Source organism: Athene noctua, chromosome 25 (assembly GCF_965140245.1).
Source record: "Athene noctua chromosome 25, bAthNoc1.hap1.1, whole genome shotgun sequence".
NCBI lineage: Eukaryota > Metazoa > Chordata > Aves > Strigiformes > Strigidae > Athene > Athene noctua.
The window spans coordinates 7,359,793-7,384,887 of NC_134061.1; the positions used below are offsets into that span (position 1 = coordinate 7,359,793).

Sequence of the window (25,095 nt, forward strand, 5' to 3'; positions counted from 1 at the left end):
ATGTGCACGTGAACACAGGCGGACACACAAACACAAATCTAGACCTCTAGTCATTCAGAGTTAGTTGAGAAGACTCAACAAGACACCCAAAGAGAGACATCTACACTGTCTACACATCTCTTGGACTGGACGGAGTCATCTTCTCCAAGTCCTGTTTTCAAGAGTTCCATGTGGCTGAGGGAAAAATGATCTGTGTTAGGTCAGAGTGGTAGATGCAACTGATGAGAGCAATGAGCCCAGCTTGAGCCCATTCACCCCACAAAAGCCCTTTCCCTGTTCTCTGTCTGTCCCTGAGTACCGTGGACATGGATGTGGGCTTTAGGCATGGGATGGAGGGGCTTGTAGGCGCTGGCAGGACAGACTGTGGGTTCACACCTGATCACATGATGAAACAAGCCATGGAGATGTGACCAGGCAGGCTGGCCCTGCTGTGAGCTTCTGCTGTCTGGGGAGTTCAGAGGCCACCATGGGTCAAGGGCAGGATCAGTGTCTCCAGGGAAGAGGAGTCGTTCCATTTGCCGTGCACATCTGCTTTGGGGTGGGATAATTCCCGTGTGTGAGCTGATGTCTCTTCAGTGTCTGTGGGAAGGGTCTGCAGGCTCTGCTAGAGCCAGTCCAGAGGAGGCCACAAAAATGATGAGAGGGATGGAACACCTCTCCTCTGAGGAAAGGCTGAGTGAGGTGGGGTTGTTCAGCCTGGGGAGGAGATGGCTCTGGGGAGAGCTTCTTGCAGCTTTCAATTCTTAATTGGGAACTTATAGAAAGACAGATGTGTTCGAAGGGCCTGTACTGACAAAGGGGCAATGGCTTTAAAATGAAAAAAAGTAGGTTTAGTTTGGTCATAAGGATAGAAATTTTTCTGATAAGGGTTTTGATGCACTGAAACAGATTGACCCTAGAAGTTGAGAATGTCCCGTGACTGGAGGTGTTCAAGGTCAGGTTAGATGGGGCTCTGAGCAACCTGATCTAGTGGGAGTTGTCCCTACCCATGGCAGGAGGCTTGCACTAGATGGTCTTTCAAGCTCCCTTCCAACACAAACTCTTCTATGATTCTGTGAGTCTATGAATTCTGCTGGTGAGTCTGGCTTGAAAGATTCTCTACACAGGAATATGTCTGGAATCTGAGTTGGTCCCACAGGGCTGGAAGGACATATCTCCTGAAGGGATCTTTTTTTATACCTATAACCCCTTAATTACCTGTATTTGCTAAGAGCAACATGCATATTTAGTAGGAATGAGATGCAAAGCATGGCAGAGAAGTCACAAGAGACTCCCTCTCCCTCATGTGGAAGAGCTCATTTGGCCACATGCATGGCGGGAGGAAGGTGCAGCAGCACTCTGCTGTTTTATCTTGTGTCCACAGATGACCTTCTTGGAAGAGTGAAGACACTGGTCAGGGGTGGAATGTGCGTGGCAAGGGGAGGCAAGAGTGTCTTTCCAAATGCCTGCAGAACTGGGAAGGAGGAGTTTAGAGTAGGTATGGAGGGGGAGGTCACCACAGACTGAAGAGCAGGGATGTCACAAGGGTAGAAGAGGGATGCACGGGGGAACAGCATGCCAGGGGAGGCTCTCACACTTCCCCTGTGGCGCAGGTGGTGGTGTACTTAGGTGGCTGCTACACATCTCCTGCTCAAGAAGAGAGGGAGGCAGATGACACCTTTGTCAGGCAGTTGGGGAAAGCCTCATAGTCACAGTCCAAAGCCCAGGCACACGTGGGTGACTTTGACCACCCTCAGGATCTACTGCAGGAGGAAAATGGCTGGGCACAAGCAAAGCAGAACATGTCTAGTGTGTATGAAAGACAAATATTTGATGCAGGAAATCCATGAAAAGGCAATGCAGAGACTCTCTTAGACCTGCTACTCACAAATGAGGAAGAACTGTTGGATGATGTAAAGGTCAAGGGCAGCCTTGCCCTCACTGTCCAGGAGACTGTGGAGCTCAGGATGCTCAGAGGCCTGACAGGACAAACAGGAGGATGAGCGCCCCTGACTGGAGAAGAGCACGGCTTAGTCTCACCAGGGACTTTCCTGCTTGGCTGGATGCCATGGGAAACTGCCCTGGAGCACAGAGGGTCCCGGGAGAGGGGGTTAACCTTCAAGACAGCCTCCTCAGAGCACAAGGATGGTCTCTGCAAGGTGCAGAACGGCGAGTCAGGAAAAGCCAAAGCAGAGCTGGATGGAAACTGGTAATGGAGGTGAAGGGAAACAAGAAATTATCTCTGAGCCGATTGGCAGCAAAAGGAAGGCTACGAGTTGCTCGGTGAGGCAGGGGACTTGGTGACAAATGACCAAGGGAAAAAGCTGAGGTACTCGATGCCTATTTCTTCTCAGTGTTTACTGATAGTGCTAATCCTCCGGCCCACCACACCCCGGAACCTTCCCGCACCTCTCTGGGAATAAAGCAGCACCCACAGTAAAAGAATAAACACCGAAGGAGCTCTTACTCTCACCTGGCGATACACAAGTCAATGGGATCACTTGGGAGGCATCTAAAGGCATTTCAAGGAGCTGACAGGACAGTTTCTACTCAGTCCCTGGAATGGAGATGGAGCAAATGTTCTCAGAAGCCGTTCCTGAGCTCATGAAAGGAAAGAAGGGATTTGGGAGCAGCTGACATGAGTTAACTGAGGACAAATCACGCCTGAGCGACCTCATTGCTCTCTGTGAGGAGGTGACTGGCTCTGTGGGGAAGGGGAGGGGCACTGGCTCAGCTGTACCCGGATTTTAGCAAGACCGCTGACATACGCTCACGTGTGCACACACACGCACACCTATACCCGCACCGAGGTACGCACACACACAGGCATGCACACACAGAGACATGTGTCATATCTGAGCACTTAGAAAGAGGTGTGTGCACACAGGTTTCCAAAGGAGCCCACGAGCAGGCACAGGCACAGCCACCCCCCAAACCAACATGTACACACAGATATTCCACACACATGCTGACATATATGCATCCTCCTGCACCCATGGCTGTCCAGATACACTTGCACGTTCATGCACAGCGCTGTGCACGCATAAAAGCACACACCTACACACCCCTGTGCCCACACACTTACATCTCTGCAGACCATTGTCACACCCGTCCGTGCTCAGCTGCATGAAGGCACGTGCATGCGATAAAACACATACGCCCTCATCAACAGATGTGCACAAACAGACCCGCAGCCAATATTTGTGCACACTCCTGCTTGCCTGTGCATTGCTCCAGGCACACACAGACACACATATGTGCAAATGGACACGTGAGCACAGCCAGAAGAACATGTATGTGAGCATGAACATGCACACACAGCTCTGACAACCAGGAAGTTCAATGCCAGCTTGTGATGGTTTGACTCTGGCTAAATACGAGGTATCTACCAAGGCAGTCAATCACTTCACACACACACACACACTCACACCACCTTTCCCTTTGTTTTCTACAACAGGGTAAAGAGGGGAAAGAATATAAAGCAACCCTTGTGGGTGAAACAAAAGCAGTTTTAATATAAGCAAAGCAAAGCAAAATTCCACGCGCAGAAGCAAAAGCAAACAGATTTATTCTCTACTTCCCATGGACAGGCGATGTCGGGCCTTCTCAGGAGCAGGGCTCCAATACGCGTAGTGGTTGCCTCGGAGGACCAAGGGTGACCCCACCCCCTTCCTCCTTTCTCCCAGCTTTATACTGAGCAGACGTCACATGGTCTGGAATATCCCTTTGGTCGGTTTGGGTCAGCTGTCCTGGCTGTGTCCCCCCCCAAGATCTTGCCAACCCCGTCCCACTGGGGGAAATGTCAGAAAGAGCCTTGGTGCTGGGTAAGCCCTGCTCAGCAGCAGCCACAACACCAGGGTGCTGCCAACACCCTGCAGCTCCCAGCATAAACCACAGCACCGTGAGGGCTGCTATAGGGGAAAACCGATTCCAGTTCAGACAGACCCAGTACACAGTTCTCAGCCTCTTGCAAAGACAAGTCCTAGGCAACGTCTGTGTGTGAAAAAATAGAGAACATCCATATTGCTGCAGCCACAAAGCTTCCCCACATCACGATTGAGGCAACAGCCTTAGATGCTCCCAGCTGTGCTGAGTGATCTCCTGAAGGGAGATGTGGGGCTGGGGGAGCGGCCCCTGCTCTGTGAAGGAATTTAGGAAATGGTGCCTCAGTGGTGTATTCACACAGCAGCAGAGAGTGATGTCCCTGGGACAAGCAACTCCCCAGAGACTGTAGACACTGAGGCTGGGGAACCAGAAATGAGAGTGGTGGGTTCCAGTAAAAGAGGCACTCAGCCTCTTCCAAGCATTCCTTAAAATGTCATTAATTAGAACTAAAGCTAGAGAGGACAGTATAGGAACCTTACATGCCTTCAGATGCTGGGGACCCTCAGCGGCTCTACATCAGCTGCTCTCCCAGAATGAGAGAATCACAGAACAGTTGAGGTCGGAAGGGACCTCTGGGTGTCATCTGGTCCAATCCCCCTGCTCAAGCACGGCCACCTAGAGCCAGTTGCCCAGGACTGTGTCGAGGATTGTTTTTCTCACTCTCTAAGCAGGAAGAGTCAGCAGAGTCCCTGGGATAGCTATGCCAGTGCTCAGTCACTCCCACAGCACCGGGAATTATTGTTGTCCCTACTCCGGGGCACAGGACACTCTACTGATCCCATCCACAGAAAGGTTTCTCACTTTCTGTCCTTCAAGCTTTACAGCATTTTCTTCAAAGGAAACAGCTCTATTCATCATTCCTACGGTCAAACACTATGACCCTGCCAGTTGTTCACTGGATGCGAACAACTATGAGCAGCTTTCTCATGTTTGCTTCTTAGGGTGTAAATCAAGGAGTTCCTCAGGGGAGTACGAGCGGTGTAAAGAACAGCCACCGCTCTGTCTAGTGACCCTTTTGAGGTCAGTTCCCATGGAGGAGAAGACTCAGCCCGTAGGAACAGGACAGAGCACTGACATGGGAAGCACAGGATGAGTCAGCCCAGTGCCTGTGTTCCACACAGCAGAGCCGCAGGATGGTTCTTGCTCTGCACCTGTAGGAAGTGAGGATGAAGAGGAAGGAGCCCAGGGTCACATCGCCAATATGGAACGTGATCCCAGCCTGGTTGTCAGACGGGTCAGCACAAGGCATGTCCAGGAAGGCTGGGGGAGCACCAGAGAAGCGGTGGATGTGCCTGGGCTCACGGTGCACCAAGCGGGAGGTGAGTATTGTGTGCAGAGCAGGAGGCAGGGAACCGGCCAGCCATGTCCGTGCCACCAGCCAGGCACACACAGCCTGATGCGTGATGGCCCCATGGCACAGTGGGGTGCAGGTAACCAAGCAGTGGCCATAGGCCATGAGAAGGAGGAGGAAGCATTGGTCCCTGCCCAGGAGCTGGGAGGAGGACAGCTGGGCCATGCAGCTGTGGAAGGAGAGGGCTATGCTGCTTCTGCCTGTACACTTTTGTCAAGTATGTGGATTTGGATGGCAGGAAATAGGATCTGAGACTCCAGAGGCTGCCAAGAGAAGGATGAGGTTTATATGTGAGAAGTCCACATCCCCCCACAGTGTCAGCTAATTCCTGAGCACAGTTTCTCTGGGGGCGCCAATGAAGCAGTCAAGAGCTCTGTGCAGCTCTCTTGGGAATTGCACCCAGTACCCTCATGCTTGCTAATCTTCACGTTCCCCTACAAGCTCTGTATGAGAGCAATTTGATCTACCTCAGAAATTCACCATTGCAGTGTTTCCATTTCTGTGCTGATTGCCCTCAGCTCCGACATGTGTAGCTCCAATTTCCAGACTCAGCAAAGTCAGCAGCATGGGTGATGTTTTTCCTGCCCAAGCGTGCTGCCCATGGCCCCTAGTCTGGGTGTTGGAGGGGGAGGAAAGTGGAGCAGCAGCTCTGAGCCATCCCAAGGGCTGTTCCCCGCATCACCACTCCTGATATTCTGCAAAGTAAAGCATCTCCTGGATCCCCAGACCCACTCCTGCCATCCCACTGCATCTTGAAGCATAGCAAGAGGAACGCTCTTCCTCAGGAGGTCATGGGGCTGCCGAGCCCTCAGGGCCTCCTGCCTTTCTGGGCTTTTGTGGGCAGAGACACAGCAAGGCACAGCCTGATGGTCACTGGCAGCAGAGCAGCCAGGGGTGACTTTCTCAGCTCCAGGGGATGGTGGCTACAAGAGGAGCCACTGCAGGATGTCCCAGCCTCCCGTTCGCTGTGAATGGAGAAGGGTCTTCTGGTGCCCTCACCCCCTTTTCCCCCAGAGCAAGACCCTTCCCCTTTGGCAGCTTGAGGAATGTCTACAATGGGAAGGACGACACGGATGGCAGGCTTGAATGCAGCATAAATTTAATGAGTCAAAAGAGGGAAACAAAGTCACTCCAAGGGGAGGACAGCAGTGCAGGGAGCCCCAGGGGAAATCAAGAGATGGTGGTGTTGGCTGTGGAGAAGTTCTTGCATGATGTCCATCTGCCTGTCCCATAGAGGGAGAGGAGGTAGGTGATCCCCAACAGGCTGGTCTTGGAGACATGTTACTGCCATTGAAGCAAAGAAAAGGGAGAGAAATTCAAAGACGTTCAGCTATCCTGAAAAGAGCATCGAAATGACTGATGCTGAGCCCTGCACCTCAAGGTGTCTCCCTTGGGATTTGCCAGCCCCTTTAGCAGGGGGGGCACCTTCTGCCACAGTAGCGGCTGGTAATGCAGGAGAGGTCAAAGCCCCCAGAGTTGATGGGCACTCCGTCACAGCTGAGGATGCGGCCAACGGCAGCGGAGGTGGAGGAGCCCACAACGGTGTTCTGTGGGAAGGAGCTGAGGATGGGGCCGGGCAGGGTCACCACCACGGGGGAGGGCTCGATGACGACGGTGGAGTCCTGGCACTGCCTGACACAGGGCTCATTGCAGCTGTTGGCCAGCGGGGTCGGGCCGCAGGGCTGGCAGCAGGGCACACACGGGTTGCAGCAGGACATGTCTCGGGGCCGGAGGTGCACCTGGGAGAGAGGGCAGGGGGAAGCAGGAAACGGGAGCACGTGAGAAGCCGCACTGCACCCAACTGCAGAGGAGCCAAGGCACCTCCTGGCCCAGCGTACGCTGCCCAGCTCAAAGCCCAGGAGCCACCTCAGCGCAGTCCCAGCCCCTCTCTGCACGAGACCTTCTCTCCCCTTCCCTCTCCCACGAGAAGCAGCTCCCAGCCCTGGGCTAGGACAACCCCCATCCGCTGAGACATCCAGCGAGGAAAGACCTGATCTTGAAGGAGGAGGAGAGGACAAGAGGCTTCACACTCACCTGATTCCCAAGGAGCAGGAGGCGAGAGAAGCGGATGAGAGAGCAGAGCGCAGGGCTGTCTTTTATAGTAGTCCTGCACTGCCTCAGGCCCAGAGGCACCCTTTGCACAAGTAATAATTTTCTGACAAGCTCATGCCAAATGGAAACCATCCCAGCTAATGGTAGGGGCTGTGTCCTGGCTTCCTGCACGGCTGCTTTTTCATTTCCTGGCTTATGCCACGTGCTTGCCCATCCAAAGGCTTCTGTAAGCTTCTGCCGGGATGAGAGCCCCAAGGATTTCCGGGACAGAAACACGTCAGCGCAGTTGGAAGACTCGGCTCAAGTGCTGGTGGCATCCCGTGCGGCCAGGTGATGTGCACCGGGGCCACTCCTGGGGGATGGCTTGTGGCAAAGTTGTCAGGAAATGGGCACCGCTCTCAAGGTTCTTGTCCGAGTGTGCCCAAGGACTCCCGTGCGAGAGGACATGCCACACGCTTTTCTCTTGCTCCCCACATCTCTCTCTGAAGGTTGCTCAGTGATGCACACAGGGGGGCTTCTGCTGGGAGGGTTTGACCCTGCTGCAACACTAACGCTGCTCTGAGGACAATTTTGCTGGGCTCATTTGCCTGTTCCCCTTCTCTGTGTAGTCTTTGCAGGCCCTCAGGTGAGACCAGGAGCATGTCTGGGGCCCGGTCCTTCCCGGGGGTACCTGAGGACGGTTCTGCCAGTGTGGTCCCCAGCATCTCCTCAGAAGTGTCCCCAGCTGTTGGTTGTTGTATTCCTGCACATGTTTCTTCGTTTGTGCTTGACTCTATGCCGGCTTTATGTGAGCATACAGAGTTTTGCATGATTATGACTTGCATAACTGGTAACTGCTGTCCCTGCCTTTATCTTGACCCACGAGATTCTTTCACCCATGTCACAACAAATGACAAAACCAAAAAGCTCTTTTAGTAAGAGAAAATTAAAAATAGCAGTATAGATACTGGGTAAATCTTCCATCTCTTCAGATGCTGGAAACCCCACATCTGTGCGGCAGCAGCAGATGGTGCCCCGACAGATGTTCCCAAGGCTCCCTGTGCAGCTCCTGATGGTGGAGCCGTTCCTGCTCCCTCTCACGTGGAGGTGCCATTTATTCTGTGTAACAAACCAGACCACATGTCTTCTCCTGACAGGCTGGGGCATTATTTCTGTCCTAACAGCCGCTGGTGTGCAGCACAGACCAGCATGGGGCACTGCAGCAGGTGCCCTTACAGTGGTCCTCCTGCCAGCAGCGGGGCTTCTCAGGCCTGAAGTGCAAGGCCCAAGCAAGAAGAGGCGGGTTTCTCCGGCTCACTAACTCCTCGAGTCCAGCCTCTTCCGCACGGCTGCCAGTACGGTGCAGAGACTGGGTTTCACTGCACCGCCTGGGGAGCTCCTCTGTCCTCGGGAACAGCTCACGGCTGGGCAGGGCGTGTGCAGCCAAGGAGACTCTGCTGCTGGCTCCGGAGCTCTGTGGTTCACGTCCTGAGAGCGTGGCACAGTGAGGAGCATAAAAAGGCTGTGCCGTGGTGGGACGCTTACTGCCCAGGGTCTCTGTGCCAGTCACTGCTGAGCTGCTCCGCAGAGCTGCTGGGGAACTTGGCACCTGAGCTTTGAGCATGCCCAGGAAGGAATTGCCCCCCGTGCTCTACAAGCAAGGCCCTTCACCCCTTCTTGCTGGGGGGACTTTTACTTTTGAGCCCTTCCTCTTCTCTTCCCCAGGCACTTCTTGGACACTCCCTCTGGTCCTTCTCCTGATGTTTCTTGGACCTGAGCCCCTTTGGTGGCACCGACCCTCCCATTTCTGTCTCTCCACATTTCTCTTGCAGTGAGCCTGATGGGAGTCCACCCCAGGGCTTTCCAGCCTCTCTACCTCCCTTGCCAGGAAGGGGAGGTACTTTGGATCGAGGGTCGCTCAAACATCCTGTCTACAGCCACAGGGGTATGAATGGCCCCATCTTCTCAGGGGCCAGGCATCCTCCCACAGAGGGTGTTCAGCAACTCCTTGGTGGTTGGAGATGCCCTCAGATACCTGAGCAATAGTGACATGAATCATTCCAGCTGTCTAGTGGCCTGGTCATCTTCCTAGGGGCTCTGGGACCACCCCTGGCTTCTCTGCACAGAACAAGGCCTCACTCTCGTACTGCCACGGCTGCAGAAGGTTGTGTTTCTGGGACAAGCGGAAATGCCCATTGCTGAGTCTGGGACACCAGGAATGATGCTGTGCACACCAAGCCCCCTCCAGTTTCACACAGCACACGTGTATGCAGTGTTTTGTAATCCCCATAGCAAAGCAAGTTCTGCTTATGCGCCACGGAGCGATTTTTACATATCCCCGAAGCATCATGAGTGCGCAGGTGCTGTGAGCTGTCCTTAGAATGTAGAGCATGAAGGTGCAGCCTTCTCAGTTCCTGCAGTGTTTGCACTCTACGGAAGAACAAGGTACCGTGGGAAATATTTTGAGACTTCCATCGATTTGCTTTTGTTCCTTGTAGCTGTCCAAGTACTATGCTCTGCAAAGACGTACGTTACCTCTGTGCCTACACAGAGACAGACACTTACACCACCATTGCACTCCAGATTGTCACGGCTTCATCCGATCGCTGTTAATAATCGGATGCGTGTCAATGCTGGGCGACACAGACTGGGTTTCTCTTGTCTGAAGGGGGAGACAGAGAAAACCTGGACAATACCAAGATGTTATTTCCCTCTTTCCTCGGACTTTGTCTGTGGCAGCTGATCTACGGGGAAGCCGTCCAAGTCTTTCCTTCCCCTATTTATAGGCACGACAAGGAAAAAAAGGAAGAGAGAGCAAAGGCAAAGTTAAGGATGACACAGTTTGCAGTGTCTGTGAGTGAAGTGGGTTCACTCGGCCTTCTGCCGCCCTTCCCCACCAAAGACAAAGCCAGTTCAAGACTATTACAGGCAGTTTTCTGCCGCGCTGCTACAACGTTCTCGGAGGTGTGGGGGGACTCAAGACACAGGTCCAGCAGGACGGCCAGAAACACGTAGAGTAAGATCCCCAGAATGTATCTGACAGATATGGCTGGACTGCTAGGACTGAAGTTTCTCACGCTATCTCCAACAGACTGTTGATCCATCATCTTCCTCTGCACAACAAAGCTGCTGTGTTCTCAGCAAAGTGACATAAAGGTTCCAGAAGTTGCCTTCCCCCTGCCCCGTGGCCAGACATGTCAGAGCGGCTGAGCAAGAAGGCAGCCCCTCCAGCTGCTGAGGTGCCTGCTCGGAGGGCTCAGGCAGCAGATGTATGGTGGGCTCACGAGCGCTGGGGCCAAGTGTGCCCTCGTGGGGAATGTGCCCCAGTGCTTGTGCTGGGCGGGCCCCAGCTAACAGTCCAGCACCCACACAGCAGCTCACTAGCTCCCCTTGCCTCGGCGGGATGAGGCAGTAAATAGCAAGAGCAAGAGCAAGAAAACTTGTGGGTCAAAAGAAAGACAGGGAAATTACTCACCAGCTACTCTTGGAGGCAAAAGAAACTTGACTTGGGGAACTGAACTTTAAATATTGACGTACTGGTTTGGGTGTTGGGAAACAAAGATGACAAACATTTAAAACACTTAGGCAAGCACACATTTCATGCCCCTTCCCCAGCAGAAGCTTCGCTCCAGACATGTCTCTTCCCCGTTCCTAGTCTGCATTCCACTTGTGGTCACCGCAGGTTATAACAAATCAGTCCCTTTGGTGAGGCAAGAGACAGTACAGGGAGTTGGGGTCGGGCCATAAGAGCTTCCTTCTTCTGTACTCTCTCTGTTCCTTGTTCTTTTCTACTGCTTCTCTTTCCCTCTTACTTGTTTGCTTGGCTGTAACACGGCTCCTGCGTGGGACACGGTCCCCCTAGGGAAGCAGTGGCTCGAGCGATGGGTATCTGTGGGCTGTCCTGGAGGTGACTGTCTGATGGGAGTTGGCGATGTGCACTCTGCGAGACACCTCAGCCCTGCAAATCTGTGCAACGGACCGTTGGGGCTGCACGGGGCGCTGTACAGGTGTGACGGAAGAACAGAGGACTTGCCCCAGCTGTCCTTGCCCTTGGATGCATGCCATGCCCCCCCCCCCCCCCCCCCCTTTCTGGAGATGGGTGGGAAGGCGAGGAGGAGTCATCTCTGGGCTCTAGCTCAGGAGATTTCTCCTGCCCCCGTCAGGCAGGTTCCCCCAAAGAGCAAGTGACAGGTCTGGGTCTTTCCCTTGACAAGATGATAAATGAATTCCATGTTTTCCTGAACGAGCTAATTGCTCCAGAAGGATGCTCAGCTTAGTGGGTGTCTCACCATAGTTTAGCTCCCTTGGGCAAAGGCACTGGCAGCGTTCTCTCCTCCTCCGAGTCACACTTGCTGAAATCTCCAACTACGGTCTTCATGATAGAGGGAAGAGGACGTGCTTAGTCTGGAGAAAAGGAGGCTCCGGGGAGAGACCCTTTTGCTCTCTTCTAGCTGGAAGGAGGTTGTAGCAAGGTGGGGGTCCATCTCTTTTCCCAGGTAGCGAGCGATGGGCAGAGAAGAAAGGGCTTCAAGTTGTGCCAGGGGAGCTTTAGATGGGATAGCAGGAAAACTCTCCTCGCTGGAAGGGTGTATTGCAATCAAGACCAACAAGCTTTTCGGAGAAAATGGGGTGCTGCATGGCTCATAACCTTTTTGTCTCTTAGCCTTGTTCACCTAGCGAGACGTATACTGCAGGCTTGCAAGCGCAAAGACTGCAGAGCTGGGAAGGCCCTGGCCTGCATGTGAGGAGCAGTGGTGGTGTGAGCGGAGCTTGGTCTGGCCCTGCCGCGGAGGCCTTGAGGAGCCCGGGAAGCTGAGTCCAGGCAGGGTCATCCCCAGCGACTTTGCCGTGGATGGGTTGGTACCTGTGCTGCACCGCCGTCTCCGTAGGGCACAACAGATGCTTGACCCATGGAGCTGCCCGTGGGGGTGACGCGCACAGAGAAGAGGGACGGGAGATGCCTGGGTGCTGGCAAGTGACCCCAGGGCTGGGGCAGCAGGTCTCCTTAGGAAGTGGCGAAGCCTTGCTCTCTGGGCAAAGCAAGAAGGTGCCCAGTGCCTGGTGAGGTGGAGGAAGATGGTGTCTCTGCCGTGGAATGTGGGCAGGAGGAGCACGAGTGGAAGCTGACGTAGTTCACGGGGTGCTGAGTGACCGAGCTGCGATTCTGAGCTCAGCGATGCCTACAGGAGTTCCTTTTCTGCACCCAGGAGACCACGGACACCTGAGGAATGCCAGGATTTAGAGCATTTCCCGGGGCTGAACGCCAAGGTCTGACAGTAAGTTTTCAAGCAGCACCGAAACGCATATCTAAGCGCTGGCATTAATAGTGAAGCTGCAAGTTGGTGGCACAGGGAAGAGGGACACGTGAGAGCCTTTTGGGGGTGTTGGGTTAACAGGGAGTGGGGACTGCGCTGCGTAGCCTGTGTGTGGCTGCTACCAATCCTAACTCGTGAATTCCCTCAGGCCTGCACGTCTGGACAGCAGCTGGGTTCCTGTCTCATCTGCCTGTGCCCACGTGCGCTGGCCACGGACGCTAGATCGGGTGATGTAGGGGAGGGGAATGGGGAGGTGAGGTTGTGGGGCTGTCCGCAGGCATTGTTGTTTCCCATCCCCACTCCTGCCACCCTTTGGAGCCACGTTCTGACTCATGGCCATTGGCTGTGGAGTAGCCAGGGATGTCTCCCATAGCTGCAAGGGAAAGCCTTCGGAAAGAGTTGCCTCAGAAGGAAGGAGGACTCGGAGGCCCAGGCTTGGATGCAGCACGACTTTAATGAGTCTAAAGAAGGAAAGGAGGAGGCTGACATGGAGCGCCCGTGGCAGGCACCGAGATGCGGCGGAGCTCCTGCAGGGTGTCTGTCGGCCTGTCCTGCAGGAGGAGGGAGGCCAACAGGGCCCTGCTCGGCTGGCGTTGGGAGGTGGTGCCAGGCAAGGCAAGAGAGAGAGAGGAGAGTGGAGGAAGGAAAGAGTGGTCAGAAGCTCTTCATACGAGGCCACGAAGCTCTATCTCCTGTCCAGCACCATGTTCTGAGGTGATGGGAGGTTCTTGCCCAAGGGTGTCACCAGCGCCTTTAGCAGGGGGGGCACCTTCTGCCACAGTAGCGGCTGGTAATGCAGGAGAGGTCAAAGCCCCCAGAGTTGATGGGCACTCCGTCACAGCTGAGGATGCGGCCAACGGCAGCGGAGGTGGAGGAGCCCACAGCGGTGTTCTGTGGGAAGGAGCTGAGGATGGGGCCGGGCAGGGTCACCACCACGGGGGAGGGCTCGATGACGACGGTGGAGTCCTGGCACTGCCTGACACAGGGCTCATTGCAGCTGTTGGCCAGCGGGGTCGGGCCGCAGGGCTGGCAGCAGGGCACACACGGGTTGCAGCAGGACATGTCTCGGGGCCGGAGGTGCACCTGGGAGAGAGGGCAGGGGGAAGCAGGAAACGGGAGCACGTGAGAAGCCGCACTGCACCCAACTGCAGAGGAGCCAAGGCACCTCCTGGCCCAGCGTACGCTGCCCAGCTCAAAGCCCAGGAGCCACCTCAGCGCAGTCCCAGCCCCTCTCTGCACGAGACCTTCTCTCCCCTTCCCTCTCCCACGAGAAGCAGCTCCCAGCCCTGGGCTAGGACAACCCCCATCCGCTGAGACATCCAGCGAGGAAAGACCTGATCTTGAAGGAGGAGGAGAGGACAAGAGGCTTCACACTCACCTGATTCCCAAGGAGCAGGAGGCGAGAGAAGCGGATGAGAGAGCAGAGCGCAGGGCTGTCTTTTATAGTAGTCCTGCACTGCCTCAGGCCCAGAGGCACCCTTTGCACAAGTAATAATTTTCTGACAAGCTCATGCCAAATGCAAACCATCCCAGCTAATGGTAGGGGCTGTGTCCTGGCTTCCTGCACGGCTGCTTTTTCATTTCCTGGCTTATGCCACGTGCTTGCCCATCCAAAGGCTTCTGTAAGCTTCTGCCGGGATGAGAGCCCCAAGGATTTCCGGGACAGAAACACGTCAGCGCAGTTGGAAGACTCGGCGCAAGTGCTGGTGGCATCCCGTGCGGCCAGGTGATGTGCACCGGGGCCACTCCTGGGGGATGGCTTGTGGCAAAGTTGTCAGGAAATGGGCACCGCTCTCAAGGTTCTTGTCCGAGTGTGCCCAAGGGCTCCCGTGCGAGAGGACATGCCACACGCTTTTCTCTTGCTCCCCACATCTCTCTCTGAAGGTTGCTCATTGATGCACACAGGGGGGCTTCTGCTGGGAGGGTTTGACCCTGCTGCAACACTAACGCTGCTCTGAGGACAATTTTGCTGGGCTCATTTGCCTGTTCCCCTTCTCTGTGTAGTCTTTGCAGGCCCTCAGGCGAGACCAGGAGCATGTCTGGGGCCCGGTCCTTCCCGGGGGTACCTGAGGACGGTTCTGCCAGTGTGGTCCCGAGCAGAGTCCCCTCAGCAGAGTCCCCCGTTGCTGATGATCTCCTGGTTTTATGCGAGCATACAAACTTTTGCATGGTTCCCATCCAGCACCTGGTGGCTTGACCAGCCCGGGCACAGGTATGCAGAGGTTTATTACTGTGTCTTGTGGGATACCAGGAGATGAGCCGGGGCTACAGCCAGAGAAACTGATGTGGGTAGGACCAGACATGTGTGTCAGGGGTGAAGGTGAAGCACTAACAGTGGCACCAACACCGGCACCAACATCAGCAGGAGCTTCAGCACCAGCACCAGAATCAGGTCCTCTGAGGACTTTTACTTCCTCCAAGTGCAGTTTCTCTTTGTCACGTCTTGCTACTGGCAGCTGTCCGAGCCCAGAATACCAAGGTGATGTCGGACAGAGGAAACCTTTGCCATGAGAAGCTCCTCACCATCCTCGCCTTGTCAAGATCAAGATTTCCCCAATGCTCTTCCCTTGAAATCTGTTCTGGGGATCACAGGTCCCAGAAAGCAGCTGGGAACAGAAAGGCGCAGTGAGTGCAGCTGCTGTTTTGCTGAGCCACAGCGATATTGGGGTTTTGCTGCCGGGTCAGCAGTGGGTCTGGACTCTCCTTTCCTTGCTCCTGACATCAGCAAGGAGCTGAGTTTATTGTACTCTTTCTTGGGGTGAGACTGCTGGCAATAACATGAGAGGAAGTGAGAGGAACATCACTCTCCTGGCTCTGTGTAGCGTTACTTAGAGCAGGGCAACATTAGGAAGAGGCACATCTCCAGGTCAGCCTCCAGCCTGACCATCTGTAGGGCAGCTGCCTCAGCTGGAAGGACATAGGCTGCCACATGATGGTCTCTCGGGGGGCACGTATATTTACTCTCTAGACGCATGAATACTGCAGCCAGAGCAGGCATTGGCTGAGGCTGATGTTGGTGAGACACCGTTGGGCCTGAGTGAGGCACAACATGTGATGTGCTGGGTGGGGAATAGCAGGACTGACAGCATGAGGTGTATCTGGCACCAGAAAGACCTCTGCCCCTTTCTACTCCTGTAGCATTTTTCAAATTGTTACCACCTTACACAGGCCTGCAAATCAACAGAGGATGGAAATGATACAAAAAGCTCAGCGGTCATCCTCGGGGAACTCCCAGTCACTGCAGAGCTATATTCCCTCTCCTTCCTCCCTTCCTTTCTCCCCTCTGTGCTCACCTTGCTGGGCATTGTACTCACCCTGGCAACCATTCTTGCTGACCCACATGCCCCAGCTCAGGGCTTGGGACTCTCTTTCCCTGATGCCTGCCTCTCCTCCCTCTCCGTCCCCATTCCCTGCCTGCATTGCCTGCACTTGGCTGCTGCATTGTGTCTGGGCTAAACCCCTCTTGGGACATCCCAAGACTCCAGCTACTGCAAAGGTTTGAAGGGACAACTCCCCCAAGGCCTGCAGGCTCTGACTGTCCCCACCAAGCCTTCCAGGCTGTGTCAGGATCTTGCCAACAGCTGACCAAATATACATCAGGAACCGGAGACCTCAATTTTCTACCACTTTGTCACAGCCCTGAGGTCTCCTTTCCCATGCCAGAAGCCAATTTTGCAGAAGGTCTTTTTCTGAGAATACAGACAAAATAACACCACTGCCATTACCACCAAACTCTTTGCCTTGCTTCAGCTTCCGATTTCAGCTTCTTCGTAAACGCTTTTATCTGCCTTTGTCCTGTCTTCACTTCTACCTTCAGGAAATTTTTTTTCAAGCTTCAGCAAATCTCTTCTCACTCTGATCATTCCTCTTGCTTTCCCAGGGTTTTCCCCAGCTGCTAGAGGGTAACTCGCAAGTGCTGTCTGTCTTCCTCTCAGCCTCTTTTCTCCTCTTGCCAAGCTTGATGAGCTCTTTGCACCTTCTATGAAACTTGTGACCTTGCGATCTTCAAGGCATGATCATCGTTATGTCTGACATTGCAGATGGCTGTTTGTTCATCCTGTGCTTGGAAGGACAACACCGTGGAAACCTCATACACCTTTCCAGCATGCCAGAGGATCACTCCCAGTCCCCAAGCCCATCTCCTCTGTCTTGTGCCTTAGGATCTACAGGAGAAACAGCTACACAGATGCTCCTGATAGTGTCTCTCCGTGATTTGCACCCCTGGAGGACTCGAGGTGCTCCTTGGAGTCAATGTCTGGGCTCAACACCTCTTCTCACTGACAGCTGCTGTGCATCTGTGCTTCTGAAGGAAGCAAAGAGCTGCACTTGGTCAGTGCTACAGAGGGAGAGTCAGATGGTCTGTGCAAGGCGGGGGGAGGAAGGTGTTTCCCACAAGGATCTTTTGCTTCCCCAGAAAGGGCTCAGAGCATTCTCTGTGATGTGGCATCCTCTGGCCTGTCTGTAAAGGCCTGCCAGCATTGTCTCAGAAATGCATCACAGAGGGCACAGATTCCCCATGTCAGGCTGGTTCTCCTGAAGCCAAAGTGACTGCTGTAGGTCCTTCACATGACGACATGGCATCGGGATTTCATGGTGACATGAATAAACTGACCCTCATTGTCACCAGAGGGATGCTCAGCTTATTGGGTGTCTTATTGTAGCTTAGCTCCATTGTGCAAACACCTTGGCAGCTGCCACTTTGTGTCTTTCCCTTCCCAAGGCCATGTGATAAGATCTCCACTAACAGGCTCCTTGGGCATTTGAAGTAGGCAATTAGGGATGGGGCAGCCAATGCACCCAGGAATTACCAGACATAGAACGAGCTGCAACAGGAATCAGCCCTTACAGGGCAAAGGCCCATTCCCACAAACCAGAAATGTTTGTCAGAGCACTGCCAGGTTCTCTTTCCTGTGGTCTACCACCTGCTCCTCCACCCTGGCAGGGCCAGACCTTCATCTGGGATAAACTGGTTACCTGGCCTCGCAGCAGGGGTTGATTTTATTCCTCTGACACCAACAGAGATAAAGGATTTACCTGAGCACTCCGTTGGTTCCTCCCTCTTGCCTGGGTAACCGATTCCTTCTGGACTTGACAAAGCTGTTCCTGCAGTCTGTTACCCTGAAGGAAACGCAAATGGAATCAAGCAAGGACAGGGTGACCTCCCCAGGTGGTACATAGCCTTGTTCGTCTCTCCTAACCATGGCTGGAAGAGGCTCAGCACTGTCTCTGCGGGAGCAGCCCCTGAGGATCCCCACGCATTTCTCCCGTAGCAGTCTTTCCTTCTTGGAGATCTGCTGTGCCACAACCATTGTCCCCAAAATGCTGGAGACTTTCCTTGTCACCAGAACTACCATTTGTGGTTCCTGCTGCCTGGCACAGTAGGTTTTTTCCACTTCTTCTTGGCTATGACTGAGTCCCTGATCCTTTCAGCCATGTCCTTTGACCCTGATTTCACCATATACAAATCACTGTCTAAAAAACGTTACCATGATGAAGGAAGTCTATTTGCTTCCAGCGCTGGGAGTGTGGGCAGTGGGCTTTGTTGTCCTCTTCTCCCAGGTCACCCTTTTTGCACCATTTTTACTATGATGCTTGGGCATGGCCAGTGCTGGGACAAGCACGCCAGAAGTAAAGCTATTGCCCAGCCTGGCTCAGAGGTGCAGTGGGGGATGCCTCAGTGTGTGCTGTGTGGTTGAGCAGGTGCCTGAATGTGCAACTGCATCCCCAAGACAGGAGCGGTGCTTGTGTCCTGGGGCTGCCTGGGGGTGGGAGAGAATGGGGGTCTCCCAGAGTCCCAGGCAAGGTAAGGAACTGTCTTGTCAGATACTGGCAATTCACCCAGTGGCAGCAGTGCAGGTCTCGTGTGGGAGGAGGGGAGGAGGGACATGGCAAGAATGTGTCCAGTGGCCAAAGGGATGGACAGGTTCAGTGGGTCCCCCCCACATCTCCAGCAGGAAGAATGTGCAGGGAACCTCCCCTGGACTGCTGGGCCCTTTGTGTCCCAGCCCCTGTTGTGAGCTCAGCTTTGCCTTCGGCAGCTCCTCCCCTACATTCAGCGAACTGTAGATGACGGAGAAGTGCCAGCCTTTTAATTGCTACCTTGAACTGAGGGTGGAGGTTGAAAAAGAAATTTCGGACTATCACAGAGAAAAAATATACCTAAACCTCTGCATTAATAATGAAGCCAGATGTCCTGCACGGAAACTCAGAGAAGATGAACGCCCGGAGCATGCCATGGGAAGGAACAGGAACGTGGGACACTGGAGGGCCTAACTTTCTGTACTGCCACTCTGTGTCATGCTGCCATCGACCCAGTTACCCACCATCTATAAACTGTGAATTGATGACGAAAAAGCAGGGATTCCCAACACATGTGCACAGGGAACAGATGTTTTGTGGTACTGGGACCTGCAGAGCTCAGCTTACACAGTCCCCATCAACCTTATTCCCAGAGGAGATAGGAGCAGTGCCTTGATAACTCTGCCACCCGGATTCGCCTTTAGACAATCAGGCAAGAAGAGGGCATGTCAACAGAGGACTTGGCAACCTGGCCCTGCAGAAGAGAAAGACCTGTGCCCACATTTCAAATCCCCAGCTGGGAAAAGGGCAATTATTTCAGGGGCCTTTGGATGGATGGATGGATTGATGGATGGATGGATGGATGGATGGATGGATGGATGGATGTGTTCTGTTCATCTTCCTGACTGAGGCCTCAGATGTGCTTTTGATCAAACCAGTGCCCAAAAACATCAGTCAGAAAAGAGGGATGCTTGTAAACAAATGTTTCCTGCTGTAGACAACGATAATGCTGAGTGTGTCCCATTGTCACCTCCACATCTCAGAGGGACTACAGTGATCATCTCTTGCACAGATCGTGTACCCATGGGGGTACTGGGTTACCAGGGACTCCTGTGTGTGACCCAGTGTGCTTAATCCCGATACTGACTCGTGAAATGATGTCAGCCCTACATGCCTGCCAAAGCCTGGGCCCTGCCAAGTGCCGTAGGGATGGGGTAGGGTTGCATGGGGGAGCGATCCTGCTGCCTGCCATCATGTGTGCTGGACGTGGCTCTAGACTGAGCAGTGGAGGAGACAAGAAGGTGGGAGTGAAACCAAGGGGCATCCCTGAGTCTATTCCGCTCATCCACACTCCTGCCATCTTTTGGGGATGTCTTCTGTCCTCTTCCCCAGCACAGCACTCACCAGAGCAGGAGGCACACCAGTCCTATGAGCTTGCAGGGTGGCTTGTCTCCATGGCCTCCCACAGAGTCCTAGCTATCACCTTGGGACAGCAGAGATTTTTGCAGGACCTGAGAGGGTATTTCTGGGCAGAGACATTGCAAGGCAAAGGCTTATTGCCCCTTGCTCTGGGGTACCTGGGGATGTTTTGCATAGTGCCACAGGACAGCACCCCAAAGAGGATTCTGCATTGTGTCCCAACCTGCCAATCTTCTGGATGTCGTGAAGGGCGCCCTTATACCTTCATCCTATTCCCTGCTAAGATCAAAGTCATTCTCCCTGAACTGCTTGGGAGAGTACACATGGAGGAAAGGACCACCCGGAGGCCCAGGCTGAGATGTAGAAACCTTTACTGAGTCTAAAAAGGAAATCGAGGTCACTCCAAGCACAAGCCTTCAGTGCAGGGATCACGAGCAGCCAGAGAGAGGCTGCGGCCCCCGGCCATGATAATGTTTATGCACGGCATCCACCTGCCTTTCTTGCAGAGTGCAGGATGGCTTTGAAGAGCCTTGAAGTCCAGGGGAGCAGAAGAATGAAAAGAGAGAAAAAGAGGTAGGTGGAAAAATGGAAGGAAAGACATAGGCCATCTTTCCAAAGAGCACAGGCTGGCCCCTTCCTGCCATCATCTTCTGGAGGAGCTGGAGAAGTTCAATTCCTGTGAAAGCAAAGGCCTGAAGATTTATCCTTTGTCCAGCACCATGTCCAGAGATCTTAGGGAGACTTCCCAAGAGCTATGTATGCCAGGCACCTTTAACAGGGGGGGCATCTCCTGCCGGAGTAGCGGCTGGTAATGCAGGAGAGGTCAAAGCCCCCAGAGTTGATGGGCACTCCGTCACAGCTGAGGATGCTGCCAACGGCAGCGGAGGTGGAGGAGCCCACAATGGTGTTCTGTGGGAAGGAGCTGAGGATGGGGCCGGGCAGGGTCACCACCACGGGGGAGGGCTGGATGGCCACGGTGGAGTCCTGGCACTGCCTGACACAGGGCTCATTGCAGCTGTTGGCCAGCGGGGTCGGGCCGCAGGGCCGGCATGGCAGGCACTGGTCGTAGCAGGACATGTCTCTGAGGGTGGAGGTGCACCTGGGTAGAAGCAGGGAGGAAGCAGAGCACAAGGGTGGGTGAGGAGCTGCCTGGTTACCCTGTCACCAAGGAGCCAAGGCCACTGCTCAGTGGGGACAGGGAATTGTTGTGGGAGCCACATGGTCTTCATTGCCGTATGAAGAGCAGCATGGCCCAGGGAGGTTCTCTCCTAATTCATAAACCAAATGTCCCCTCAGTCACATCCCAGCCTCTCTCTAAGCAGATCGTGTCCCCACTTCCCTTTGTCATGACAAGAAGATCCAGACCCCAGGACAGGACAGAGCAATATCAGCTGGGAGGTCTCCCAAGTGCAGATCTCCCTATGGAAGAGGAGGAGAAGGGGCTTCAGACTCACCTGGTTCCCAAGCAGAAGGAGCCAAGAGAAGGGCATGAGAGAGCAGGGACTTGGGCTGCCTTTTATACCTGCCCTTCACTGCCGCAGGACCAGAGGCACCCTTTGCAGAGGTAACCATTTTCTGACAAGCTCATCTTGAATGCAAACCATCGCAGCTAATGATATGGGTTGTGCTTTCCTTTCCTGCACTGCTCCTTTTCATTGCCAGGTCTGTGCCATGCCCATTGCCCAGTGGAGGCTTGTTCTGAGCGCTGGGATGAAAGGCCCCAGGATTTCTAGGGCAGGAATGCAGCAGTGCTGGCACAAGACAGCTTAAGTGCGGCATGTTTCCAGAGGACACAAATGATGTCTGCCTGGATCATTCTGGCGGGGCTCTTTTGAAGTGGAATTCCCAGGAAGAAGCTTCAGACATTCTCAGTTGGATGCAGTGGGTTCCCATGTATGAGGATGTGCCACGTCTTTTCCATCTCTTTCCTTTCCTCCTTAGCTCACCCTGATGGTCATTTCCTTTAGTTGTGAAGGGCTGAAGGTCTGAGCTTAGTAAGACCTGGAAGGACGCCTTGGGAAAGAGATTCCAGGCAATCCCCAGGGAACCCTGTGTGGCTCAAGTAACCAACAGAGCTCTTCAAAGCCTGTGGTCAGAGGCTTCCGAAGCACAGAGTGAAGGATCAGCCCTGCTGCATTTCCCAGACTGTTTTTGTAACTCTGTTTGCAGGGAACTACTGGCAGGGGGACAAACAAGCTAGAGCAACAAGTATGTCCAGTCCCGCACATGGATCAGCCTCATGGTCACAGGGGATCAGCCCCTCTTGTCCCTGCTTCCAGCTCTCCTCCTATGCCTGCTCCAGGACAGACTGCCTTGCTCCTTCTATTTCTGTGTCCCTGCTGCTTCCCCTAAACAACCCGTGCACAACCTTGCACAGTCCCCGAATGCTTTTCCACTGCATTCCATAAAGAGTCCAATCCCCCTGTAGGCAGAAACACCCCCGAGTTCCTAACATGGTCCTCTCTTCTCACTCTTCTCAGAGGTGTCATCTCCAGGCAGAGTCATCTGTGCTACCTGGAGAGATGAGGATGACATGTCAGTGGAGCAGAGGGTTGTGCTGGATGACCTCCAGGCACAGAGAGGTCGTGTCTCTGACTCTGGCTGGGATGTTTACAGCATCTGCTGTTCCCCAAGACATTTCCCATGAAGGGCCTCATCTGTGCTCTGGGGAGAAGGGAGCGAAAATCCCTGTGGGGACAGGGAGTTAGGCTCCTGCTTCCAGATGCTTTTGGCTGTTCCTGCTTCTGCCTCCTTCAGACACTACCGAGAGACAAGGAGGAATGCAAAGGTGCGTGTCTGCAACTCTGAGAGAAGTGGATGCAGGCCCCTGTGTCTGGCTGGGCCCTGGATGGCAGAAGTTCATCACAGCCACTCCTTCCTTTCCCCTTGGAAAGGGAAATTTGAGTTGTGACTCTGCAGGGAACTGGGACTGATTCTGTAGGCAGAGCAGGGACCGCAGGAGGGAATGGAAAATCGTCAGGGAGATGTCAGCTGTGATGGGAATGGAGGGAGGAGTAAGACTCTGCACACCCCTGTGAGCGTTCACAAGTGCCTTTCTAGGGGTTGTTTTGCACAGGTGTTTTGAGAAAGAGAGAGCTGCTAGGCTAGAGTCCAACACTAGAAATGGAAACTCCTCTCCCAGACACGTTTGACAAAATGCTTTCAGCCCGTGTAGGAATGGCCAAAATCATCAGGAGAAGGATGGGTCAATGCAGGGAGTGCTGAAATTCCCGTCTGGCTTTACGCGTCACACGCAGAAGGACTCTGTGCTCCAGTGCCCTCCAGAAAGGACCATCCAGGCAGGACACCACACAACACTCAACTTGGGTTTCTCCACCAGCAATTCCAACCCAGACTTCTACTGGTACCAGCAGCTCCCAAAGCAGTCCCGTCCAATGCTGCTGGGGGTGAGTGAGTACAAAACTGGTGTGGATTCAGGGAGGTTCTCCTCTGTGCTGTCTGAGAGGACTCCCAGGTGCTTCTGCACGTGGGGGATGCCGAGCTCCAGGACAGCGCTCTCTGTCTCTGCGTGCCGAGTCCTCATCTGTGCCCCCATTGTGCAGCACTGCGCAGGAAGGGGAGGGTGTGTGCTGGGGAGCGACTCCCTCCCCACCACTGCTTGGGTGTAGCTCTGAGCTCAGCCTGCCCAGGAACTGCCCCCTGGCGCGGGGGGGAGGCTGGGTCTCTGCCTGCCCAGCCTGTGCAGCAGGGAGAAAATCTGGGCATATTGCAATGAATCACAGAACTGGTAGCGTTGGAAGGCACCTTCTGAGATCATGCAGCCCCTGTTCAAGCTGGGTCAGATAGAGCAGGTTGCCCAGGACCGTGTTAGGTTGGGTTTTTAAACTGGTGTGCACTACCTCTGCTCCTGTCAGTGGGCACTGCTGAGAAGAGTCTCTTCTTCATTCCCTCCCATCAGGTATTTACAGACACTGCCAAGATCCCCCTCGAGCCTTCTCTTCCCAGGCTGAACACTGCCAGCCCGCTCAGCCTGTCCTCACAGGAAAGATGCTCCAGTCCCTGCACCATTTTGCTGGGCTCATTCAGCTCTCTTTCTTGTACTGGGGAGCCCAGAACTGGACCCAGCACTCCAGAGGTGGCCGCAGCAGCGCTGAGTAGAGAGGAAGGATCAGGCCCCTTGTCCTGCTGGCGATGCTCTTCCTACTGCAGCCCAGGCTGCTGTTGGCCTTCCTTGCCACGAGGGTGCATTGCCACAGCAGATTCAGGAACAATCCTGAGCTGCTGAAAATGAGAGGGACATAGCAGCGATTATTCAGGAGAAATATCCCAGCTGCTTTTCCCAATGTTACTCTTCCTCTGCATGCACCAATGACCGCCGTTGGAGGAGGAGGCTAATGCCAAAACCCATGACTGCTCCTGTGGTTTAATCTTCTGGGGAAAAAAAAAAAAAAAAAAAAAAAAGCCAGAAGAAGGAAGATGTTTTCCTAGGTCTGCAACTGGGGATCAGTGAGAGCCCCAACATGTGTCAAAGGCCCATCAACCAGGTACTGGACAAGATTTTCTGTTCAACCCTTGAGCTGTGCCCCTGCTTTTCAGGCCTCTTTCAGCTCTAGGGACTCCCCAGAATTGCCATGGGGTTTCACCCCAAAGCCTTGACTCAAGAGAACCAATTGTTTCAGGGGACAGGAGCCTTTGAGCTTCTTGAGGAAGTTGCACACCTGAGGAACTTCCCCAGAGGGTCCTGTCAGGGCATTTGAAAGCCGAAAGCACCCAGTTCATTAGGGCTGTCTGATCAAGTCCCCTTCCCTTTCAAAGGGAAGAACAAGTCAAAGGGAAAGTGATAATCAAGGCACACAATGACAGCAGTCCCTCAGGGAGTGATGAGGGAGACAAGGAGGGAGACCAGAGCTCTTCAGCCTCTAATTGATGGGCCATCAGGGAACTGCAGGGGAAGCTTTGAAGTGCTTGAGGCTGAGCTTTGTAAGTGACAAGAAGTGAGGAGAGGAACATGAGGATTTGGGATGTTTGAGGGGGTCCTGCAGGACTAGACAAGAGTTCTGAAGGAATGCTTAGGGGAAGGGTCAAAGGTGGTGGGCAAGAGGGGACTGGGGAGGAGTAAGGGGAGTCGGTAGAGAGGAGGAAGGACAAAGGAGCCAACAGCACAGAAGCAGGGCTCAGTCAGGGCACATGTTGGGATGATGCCTGTGCCTGATCACTACTGTCCCCACGTCTTGTGAAATGGTTTTCTAACCATCCTACTGACTAACTTCACTCCCTTTCCCCTGTGTGAGTGCTGCAAGGTCTGAGTGCAGTAACTGGAGAGACTGGTGTGAAAGAGAGAGGTGGGTGTCAGTA

General features: G+C 54.0%; 3 protein-coding genes across 3 annotated transcripts; all 3 read right to left on the reverse strand.

Annotated features, from left to right (window-relative positions):
• Positions 1 to 6,624: 6,624 nt before the first annotated feature.
• Positions 6,625 to 14,073, reverse strand: LOC141970374 (feather keratin Cos1-1/Cos1-3/Cos2-1-like). Its single transcript, XM_074926941.1, has 3 exons — positions 14,039 to 14,073; positions 7,250 to 7,349; positions 6,625 to 6,954 (listed from the first exon to the last, which is right to left on the reverse strand). Exons 1-3 carry the CDS (start codon positions 14,071 to 14,073, stop codon positions 6,625 to 6,627), a joined length of 465 nt encoding a protein of 154 aa, XP_074783042.1.
• Positions 13,315 to 14,032, reverse strand: LOC141970375 (feather keratin Cos1-1/Cos1-3/Cos2-1-like; the record flags this gene model as incomplete). Its single annotated transcript, XM_074926942.1, has 2 exons — positions 13,315 to 13,644; positions 13,940 to 14,032. Coding segments are annotated over 2 exons (423 nt in total), but the record flags the coding sequence as incomplete, so codon positions are not given.
• Positions 14,074 to 20,550: 6,477 nt separating the features above from the next.
• On the reverse strand, positions 20,551 to 20,856 carry LOC141970486 (feather keratin Cos1-2-like). Its single transcript, XM_074927142.1, has one exon. It carries the CDS (start codon positions 20,854 to 20,856, stop codon positions 20,551 to 20,553), a length of 306 nt encoding a protein of 101 aa, XP_074783243.1.
• Positions 20,857 to 25,095: the final 4,239 nt, after the last annotated feature.

What these genes read in the sequence shown, in the direction of transcription:
- LOC141970374 (XM_074926941.1), bottom strand. Translation starts at nt 14,073, where the DNA reads ATGAGCTTGTCAGAAAATTATTACTTGTGCAAAGG. An exon ending in AATTATTACTTGTGCAAAGG is followed by an intron (nt 7,350 to 14,038) that starts GTGCCTCTGGGC and finishes ACTTGTGCAAAG; the next exon opens with GGTGCCTCTGGGCCTGAGGC. An exon ending in TCCTGCTCCTTGGGAATCAG is followed by an intron (nt 6,955 to 7,249) that starts GTGAGTGTGAAG and finishes CCTCTCTCCCAG; the next exon opens with GTGCACCTCCGGCCCCGAGA.
- LOC141970486 (XM_074927142.1), bottom strand. Translation starts at nt 20,856, where the DNA reads ATGTCCTGCTACGACCAGTGCCTGCCATGCCGGCCCTGCGGCCCGACC.